The 9,586-nt window shown below is 39.4% G+C and overlaps 1 protein-coding gene across 1 annotated transcript in view; it reads left to right on the top strand.

Moving 5' to 3' along the window:
- Positions 1–5,179, top strand: part of poc1a (POC1 centriolar protein A) — a 29,806-nt gene extending 24,627 nt beyond the window's left edge. The window contains exon 10 of the mRNA XM_037679405.1: positions 4,949–5,179. Within this exon, the coding sequence (XP_037535333.1) occupies positions 4,949–5,059 (111 nt within the window). The 3' untranslated portion in view covers positions 5,060–5,179. The remainder of the gene's footprint in view (positions 1–4,948) is intronic.
- Positions 5,180–9,586: the final 4,407 nt, after the last annotated feature.

Here is a 9,586-nt window from a genome sequence, read left to right as displayed (position 1 = left end):
CACACACACACACACACACACACACACACACACACACACACACACACACACGCACACACACACACACACACAGCTCTCAGCATCAGGCTGGTGAGATAAACAGGGTCATATTGATCTGAAATGGAGACGGGCGGAGTAAGAGAGTGAAAATACAAGTGGTCACATTAAGCATGAAATAGCAGGAGATGTTATCTTTTCAGACAACCATCACTCGCCCACACATTGTCAAACCCACTGCTCGTTGTACGGTTTGATTATAAAGTGGGTTTTATAAACTTGAGCAGTTCTTTTTATATACAGAATGTCATTTATTAAATATTTCATAAAATGATGCCTTTTGTGTTAATTTATGCCTTCTACTTCAGACTAAAACTGTGAACTTTGATAAATTAGAATTGTTTTAGTCACTGATTTGCTTGATAATGGAGAGAGTTAAAGTATTTTGTGTTTGATGAACAAAGACCTTTCCATTCACAATCCAGTTTATTATATTTCTCATTGCTCAGTTACTTTTTGTTATACGGCACATTGTTGCTTAGAACAACCTTGCTAATTTATTTGTTATCATTTTAAAAGGCCTGCACGTTTCCACATTAAATGTTTTTACAGCAGCAGTCCGTCTTAAAATATGTGTAAGAAAGACAGAAGAACTTGCCCGTGTTCAGTGACAGTTCTGTCCTAAAATTTAGAAAGTAAATCTTAGGCATGCATATTGGATTTTCAGAAAAACAGACAAAAGAAATGTCAATGGAAAAGATGGATTTAGCTTCAGGGTCTGAAAAATGAAGCCACTGTTGTGTCTAAAAGCCTGGATTTTTTCTGACGGTCCAGGAGGGGTGATTCCTTTTGTTACAAAAAATGAGCAAGATTTTACAAATGCCAGGCCATTTTCTCACTTTATTTATTATTCAGGTTATTGCTGTCCCTTTAACTTTACATTTTCAATTGCTTGTTTTATAAAAAAAAAAAAATTGGTATAATGTTTAATAAAATGTTTTCTATTCAGAGTCAAATTGGAATAAAATGCAATATGCCTCAGGGTGGAACCGCCATCTGTTAGCTCCTTTTTGTTTTTTTCCACTCACCAGAAAAGTCAGTGTGTGGGTGATGTTTCATAAGAAACAAAAATTTAGGCAATTTAGGCAGTTATCCACATAAATACAAGTTGTTACCATAGTGGGTTTGTTCACATATTTATCTATTATTGTGGGTCAAAAACTAGTACAACAGAAGAATGTGTGGACAAGATGTCGAGATATAATTTTATGACACATATGTATAGCCTGCATTAAAACTTCACAACAGAAAAGTAAAATGGAGAGAGCTTTCTGAAGCAGTATACAATAAGCGATCCAACATGTGATGCTTAGTACCTTTAGTATTCACTCAAGATTCAAATACTGCACTATAGTATAATAATTATGAAACTAGGTTTTGTTTTTGTTGTTTGTTTCCTCTTATTGTGTAAATGCTTGCATCCCTGTGCTGCTTTCTAGAATTGAAGAGTGCCATGATTGTAATTGGTGCCACAAAGAGTGACAAATCGTAGAACTACAAGTCAAGACACGCTCACATTCTTACATTTCTATTGCACTAGACCCGGAGAGCCTCATGTGTCTGAGACTGTGTTTGCTGCCTGTAACTAAGAGCGTCCATCAAAATCTGCTGCAGCTGCTGGGGTCGTGTTTCTCACCAGAAAACATTAGTTCAGTAAAATCATTTCTTCAATGGAGCAGAGGGAATTGTTGCCACTTTATCGTTTCCAAAAGAACACTTGATTTGACTAATATCACTTTTTTATTTTCATTTTATAATAACTATATTTATTGTACATTATTATCAGAATTGTATCCATTTACTTACCTTAACAGTGAACTCCGAGCAGCTTCACCTTTTTTTATGTTCTCCGATTTAAGAACAGAAGTCTCAAGTGATCTCACAACATGATGAAACTTAGTTGCAGGATATTTTTGTGGCATAAACCTTTCTAGACTGAATGATAAATCCACAGATCATTTGCTAATTTTCAAAATTTATTACTGCTGTGTTTAATTTCCTTTGCAATGTCAGGCAACCTTTGTTTCAGGGATGCACGATATTGGATTTTTGGCCTATATCCGATATGCCAATATGTTAAAACTCATTTGGCCGATACCGATATTTTTTATATACTGTACGTCCATTTGTCAGAACATAGCCCTCTTATTTAGGCTTATTTGCTACAAAAGTTGTGTAATAGCTGTAAGATCTGGTGACATATATTCAGTAACAGCCATATGATATGCATAGCACTTGTCTTTAGCTTATATTAAATGAAAAGTGTTAAATGTTATTTATTAGCATTAGTCACCTGCGATGCTGTCTCACTTGTGGAGGCTTGTTCCAGGTTCCTAGCTGCAGTGTGGGATTCTCTGCACTCCTCTCCTGTGCATGAAGGACAGACTTTTTAAGTTCAAAGTTTTTGTCAATCCATTGTGTCGTAAGACTAATCATGCTAACGGGGCTAACACGACGTCCACATGTCTGTGGTAAAACTCACCCAAGTGCTATCGGCTATTAGCTTCTCAATGACGTCGGAAATGATGGTTTGTAACTTGAGTAAGGTTACGTCAGAAAAATGTCTCTGACTGTGGACGATGTAGCGAGGCTCAACGAAGTCCAAAGAATCTTCGTACTCCAATATCCTCAACAATAAAAAGACTTCCACACCGTGGATATTTTGACTTCTTCCTCTCTGCCGTGATCAGATCAGGTAGGCGCGTGTGACGTCATCACATTGTGCTGGCACTGCAGCACAATGTGACTGGGTTGTGACTGGGTTCTCGTACAAAAACAGCGTCTTTTATATCTGTGAGTTATTTTGATGGAATGGCCGATGTCCGATATTTAACTTAAACGCTAATATCAGCCGATTCCATGCCGATAATATTGCGCACCCCTAGTTTGCTTATTGACTATTGAATGTATTGGACCTGATTTATTTGCGGCTGGTGTTAACGTTTGCCTGTTTTTGCTGTTTTAAATATAGGGTGTAAATCTTAAAGACTGTAGGGTACCATAAAAAAACAAACGTAAAGCAGAAAATGTGTTCAGAAATGGATGTAGAAACGATAAATGACTGATACCTTGCAATTATTTCCTTAAGTTTTATGACTACCATTGACGAATAAATGAATTTAGATTTAATATTTTAAAAAGGCAAAAAATGTCAGAAGTTCTGGCGAATCCTTTGAAAATACGTAATAATAAAGCAACAAAACTAAAGTGAATTTTTCCACCTGTTCATAAATATAATCACAATCATTGGTACTGCATTTGCACAAAAATATAGCTTAATTTTGGTTTGTTTCTTTATTGTTTCAGTACTGAAACCCTGTGTACATAATTTCGCTCCACCACATGTACCACATGTGGTGCGACTGACGATAAAGAATCTCTGACTCTGATATAATATTTCTTATGGTATATATTCAACTCGCGGGGAGTGGCAGCACAGAGGTTAGAGAAAGTGAGCAGAAGGTCACCGATTCAACTCTCTGGACTGACGACATCAAAAAATGTGGTTGATGAAGGTGAAACACTCTCACCTGCCTCCACTCTCATTTGCCCCACTCTGGGCCCATGAGCAAGGCCTTTAAACCCCACCATCTGCTTCCCCGGGCGCCTTAGATGGCAGCTCTCTGCTCCACACAGAGGGCTGTAGTAGCTCGGTGGTCTGTGGTTATGTCAGGAAGGGCATCCAGCGAAAAACATTTGCCAAGTGTTCGTGCGAGTTTCTTCACCCTGAAGAAGGGAGCAGCCGAAAGAAAGAAAACAGTTGTGTATACTGTAGTCAACTTCTTAAGTTCTCAGGATCCCAAATTATTGTGAACTGGACTAAAGTCTTGTTTTACACTATTTAAGCCTGATGTTTTTCTACATTTTTACTTTTTAAAAGCAAGAAAACTTATTCAGTTACTGATTTTGTGTGGCTATTGAACCTAAGACCGACCGACCATCCATCCTTCCCTCTCCACTTACTTTCCCACCCCCCTTCCCTCCCTCCTTCCCTCCCTCCCTCCCCACTTTTCACCCACTCACTTTATCGGCTTCTTCTTTCTGGTCGCAATGTGAGTCAGTATCTATCTCCAGCAGTCGCTGTGTGAGAGGAGGGTACACCCAGGACAGGTCTCCAGTCCATCACAGGGACACATGGAGACAAGGGACACTCAACCATTCACACTCTCACCCACACCTAGGGACAATTTAGAGTTACCAATTAGCCCAACAATCGTGTTTTTGGTCTGTGAGAGGAAACCAGAATATCTGAAGAAGACCCACTTGTGCACATGGAGAACATACAAACTCCACCTAGAGAGGCTCCAGGCTGGGAGGCGATCTGGTGACTTTGTTGTTGAGAGGGGATGGCTCTAACCACTGCATCACCATGCTGCCCAACCTGACATTAACTAAAATATAAAAGTTGGTGATTTATTCTTCCAGATTGCAATTACCCTTGACATTTCCCCTGGACTCACCTGATCAACAGGCTCATGGCACAGGGCTCAAATGCAGAAATGTGCATACACAAATACTGTCCCTGTTGGATGATGCTCAGAGGAAAAGTATGTAGTACTGTGATCTCACTGCCCACACATGCTGGCCCTTTTTCAGAACACAACTTTCTTGTGTCGTCTGTGTGCACAAGTGTCTTCATGCAACTGTGAGAAAGAAAACAACAAAGGGTGCATGCCAGACACACTGACTCTGGTGTTTTCATTCAAAGCAGCTAAATGCTCAACAATAACTCACTGGATTGTTTTGCACGCACAGCCTCCGCCATCATGGAATCATTACTGGAACGCTAATTCTGTACAGACCCCTGGAACACACATTTATACTCATCTTCATCCTTCCTTTCTTTCTTTGTCTTTGTTCCCTCCCCTCGTCTTTGTTTTCCTCCATCCAGACTGTTTCGATCCTCGAGCAGCGGCTGACGCTGACAGAAGACAAGCTCAAGGAGTGTTTGGAGAATCAAATTGACATTGGACTACATCTTCAGAGGAAAGGGGAAGCCTAAGGATCGAAGAGAAGTTGACGATGGTGCAACAAAGGTGGCCACATGGACATTATAGACATATAGGCTTTTACAGTCGCACCTTAAATAAGAGGCCTTACATATTGAGCCACACGTTCACAAGTACCAAATGAATGCACACTGAGCCTTCCTGCTGATGCACTGGTTATTTTACACAGAAATATCAGGGGTGAAGGAGCTGAATATTAGAGAAGTTCCTCCACATTAGTGCTGAGTGTGCAGCCTGTTTTCTGCTGACAAAGGCCTAGTCTTTTTGTATATGTGCATACTCTGAATGTGCGTTCAGAGCCACTGCCTGTGCAAGTGTCAACGCATACGAAGGCCTCTGCTCATGCATATTTATATTTTATCTCAGTTTGTCACAAGTAGGAGATCAAAAGCTTGTGGTTATCACAAAGTCTGGCTACAGTACGTGTACACAGAACCAGTTAACGGATTAATGGAAGTGTTTTAGTTGCTGTCAGTTTGAAAGTTTAAATAATTACCAGCTGCTGCAAATACTCAAAAATAACACCTGACAGAGTCACTAAAGTGCCTTTATTTTATACATTTGGTGATTGTTTCTGTTTTTAATGTCAAGAGATCCCATGAAAACATTAAAACTAAATATCTGTTGCTTTCCTAAAACTACTATTTGAAACAGCACGTTTCACACCGTTACTCCGACACAGACCGTGCTGCTCCAGGGCACTGCATCTACATATTATTTCTTTAAAGCTCTTGAAACTTGTTTACTTACCACCTTACCTGTGTGTTTACGTTGAGCTTTGGACTTAACGCTGCAGACAGGTTTACACAGTCAAAAAATAGGAAGTAACTTGTTTATTTGCAGGGAATTTGTTGCCAATAAGAACATGTCAAATGACAACATCCTCAGACTTTTGTGATGTGGTTTGGATTATTAGTTTTCTTTTACTTCTGTTTTTCATTTGCCTTTTTATACTGTTCCTAAAACTTTTATACTCAGAAGTACGTTATTATTAATAAATGTTTTTTGCTCTCAACCTTGGTGTGAAATTAGTCAATATAAATGTTTGAGATTTCTTTTCGTAGCAACAAGTGATGTTTGTGACAAATTAATTATACAGTATCATGACTTGTTTTTATATGTTTAGTCCGCTGAGCCACAGCATTTCCCGGTGAAATATTGACTTTCCTGTCTTTATTGTCCTTAGAAGAGATGTTTAGATCATGAGCTGTGGGTTGTGTCATCCTTTGCTCACAGCGAGTACGGTAATTTTCAACCCTTTCTCTGCCAGATTTTGTGGGATGATTTATTACAAAAGCATGTGGGTGGAAGCAAAATACCCCCAGCCTGCTTGTATCCAAAATCCTTATGTTTCACCCCCTGAGTAATTTACGTAACCTGACCGCTGATGCTGGATCAGTAACTTTATTTTTAGAAGCTTCAATGAAAATGAGCCAGAGGCTGCACTTACAGCAATTTCTCAGGGAACACATTGAGCTAAGCCACAAGTATTCATCTTTTCTTTTTCTTTCAAGAGCTGGTAATATGGTTACATATGTACTACGATGGTGAGTCATAGTGGGTCCCGGGTTGAAGGTATTAGTTTCTCAGAGAGACATATGTGCATTGAAGAGGAAAAAAATGTGAACTGTTTCTTTAAGACCCGATTCTGCCTCTGCACTGATGGAAAAAGAAGCAAAACTAAACCGGAATTCTGGAGCTGTGCTGCCGGGCCCACTCTTTTCCTTCCTGTCTGGGGCCCACGGATGGACACACACACACACACACACACACACACACAGTCCAGTCAAAACAGCTCCCTTTACTATGGCCTCAACCAGACGGCGTGCCAGGAGCTCCAGTGAAGGAGAGAAGGAGCTGAAAGAGGCTCCTCAACCGGCGTGTGTTTGTGGGAGCACTCTTTTATACCAGTTTTTAATGGGGACCAGTTTTCATTTCAAAACATGGACGAGGTTGTTGTAGTTAAAGTGGACAATATTTGCACTGGTCTGTTTAGAATTTTGTGGTTCAAGGGAAAGTCAAAGTTCAAGTTTAAGGTGAAATCTGTAGCTCCTTGAGCCACATAAAATTCTACCCATCTGTATTTATATTGATGGTAGCCTGTTAGTTTAACAGCTTTTTTTAATTTATTTTTTTATGAAAGCATCTTTATTTAGTTATAGCCTCTCAGGGCAGCAAGATATTTGCTTAGAGTAACTTAAAGTTGGTTCCTAATAGGTCTTCTAATAGATCTTCTATAACTGTACCTGAAGGAACACAGCTTTATCAAACATGGTCTTCTCTGTTTGGGATGCAGATGTTTCTTCTAGTCTACAGGGATGAACCGTTAAAAGAAAGCTCCTCACAACAGTCTTTGTATGAGAAAGAAAAGAGACGAGAGAAGCTGAGGAGCAAGCCTCTAATGTGTAGCTCATGTGTGACCACATGTTTGTGTAGGAGGGGGTTGGTGATCCTATGAGGAGAACATCTGGATATGTTTTTACTGGTGTGCTGTGGCTGGTGCTGCTGTTTTGCTGTGTGTTCTAGTTTAGTATGTTGGGTTTTTGCACTCCTTTCTTTGTGTCGTGTTTACTCAAACCTAATGTTATATTCTGACGTCTTATGCAACAGAATTGATATGTGCTGCCAGTCAATATGCAGGAAGCAACGACTGCTACTAAACAATTTGCTCAAAAGTATGTTCTTAGAACTACAAGTTGAAGGGATTACTTGTACTATGTACTAGTATTTCTGCATAAAACACTGAAATAGACATTTCATCATTGTGATGGACATTGCTTAATAACTGACAAGGAACTTGTGGTTTTGTAGATCTAAGATAAAAAAGTGTGAGAGAGGCTGATATGGAATCACCAGCATTTTTCAGAAACAAAAATAAATGACCAGAAACCAATTTAAATTCCTTGGAAATGCTGGTTGTCATGTAAAAATGGTATCAAACAACATCCCTTTAATGCAATAAAGGGATGTTTGAAAACACAAGCCGTGACATAAATAGTTTTGACACAGTGATACAGCTTATTAAAGTCTCCAGTTTTAGCTTCTATCCATTGGCTCCCTGCCAAATTCAGAATAAAATTCAAAATCTTACTTCTACTCTACAAAACTCTCAACAACCTAGATCCATCTTAGATTACAGATCGCATTGTTCTATACTTTCCTAACAGAGCCCTTCGCTTTCAGACTGCAGGTTTACTTGTGGTTCCTAGAGTTTCCAAAAGTAGAATGGGAGGCAGAGCTTTTAATTATCAGGCTCCTCTCTTGTGGAACCAACTTCCAGTTTTTGTCCATGAGGCTGACACATTGTCTACTTTTAATATTAGGCTTAAGTCTTTCATTTTTGATAAATCCTATAGTTAGGGTCGGCTTGGGTTTCCTGATCTATCCCTTAGTTATGCTGATATGGGCTTAGACTGCTGGCAGACAAATTGACCACATTTCATCACACTGCTGCTGTCTTTACTTGCTCTAGTCTACCTGTTTGTATTTGTAATGATTTATATTTTTTAACATGTTTTTTGTCTTTCCTCCAATAGAAAGTACACCTGGACCTGTCATTTTATGTTTGTGTGTTTCTACTTCCTGTCCTCTCAAACACCAGCTGGCCGAAGCAGATGGCCGCTTGTCCTGAGCCTGGTTCTGATGGAGGTTTCTTCCTGTTAAAAGGGAGTTTTTCCTTTCCACTGTTGCCTTTGTGCTTGCGCAGGATGGGAGACTGCACCAAAGTTAAGATTCAATGCTATCTGCTGGCTTCCTTGGCTTTTATGATGTTTGTGAATGTTTTTGTTCAGTGCCCTGAGACGACTTCTGTTGTGACTTGGTGCTATATAAATAAACTAAATTAAATTAAAGTAGGGACCATATCCATCCATCCATTATGTTTTACTCAGAGAAAACCCACACATGCACGGAGAGAACATGCAAACTCCACCTAGAAAGGTCCCGGGTCGGGATTGTACCGGCGACCTTCTCGCTGAGAGGCAACTGCTCTACCAACTGAGCCCCCGTTCCGCCTGATTTATAGTATTCTCTGAAAATAAATCAATATTACAAACACTGCAAAAATGCATGCCTAGTTTGACCATGAATTACATTCGGTCAGCTATAAAGATGAATCTCATCATGGTTGATCACAAATATAAAGTTTTGGCATTTCTTAACTTGGTGTACCACACTAAGTTACAGCTCAGTGTCTATCAAACTGACTGCGTTAAAGCCATTTTTGTTCTAAACTTGAGCAGCTGTGGAGGCCATCTTGATTCGAGTTGACTCGGAAAGTAAATCAGTTGTATGTCGATCTAGAAGTCTCAGTAAAAAAACATCCAGTAGTTACATTAAAAAGGCAAAATGGTAAAACATACACAACTCAGAAACAATCATTTTACTGTCCCTTTTTAAAATTTACAGAAGAACAATGAAAGGTAGTTACAATTATGATAACTAACTTGCCCTTTAACCAGTTTCTAGTAAGATGATGGATGGATGGATGGATGGATGGATGGATGGATGGATGGATGGAT

Source organism: Nematolebias whitei, chromosome 7 (genome assembly GCF_014905685.2).
Source record: "Nematolebias whitei isolate Nwh7 chromosome 7, NemWhi1, whole genome shotgun sequence".
NCBI classification, from domain to species: Eukaryota; Metazoa; Chordata; class Actinopteri; order Cyprinodontiformes; family Rivulidae; genus Nematolebias; species Nematolebias whitei.
Note: the sequence above shows the minus strand (reverse complement) of the source record. Positions and strands in the feature narration are given on the sequence as shown.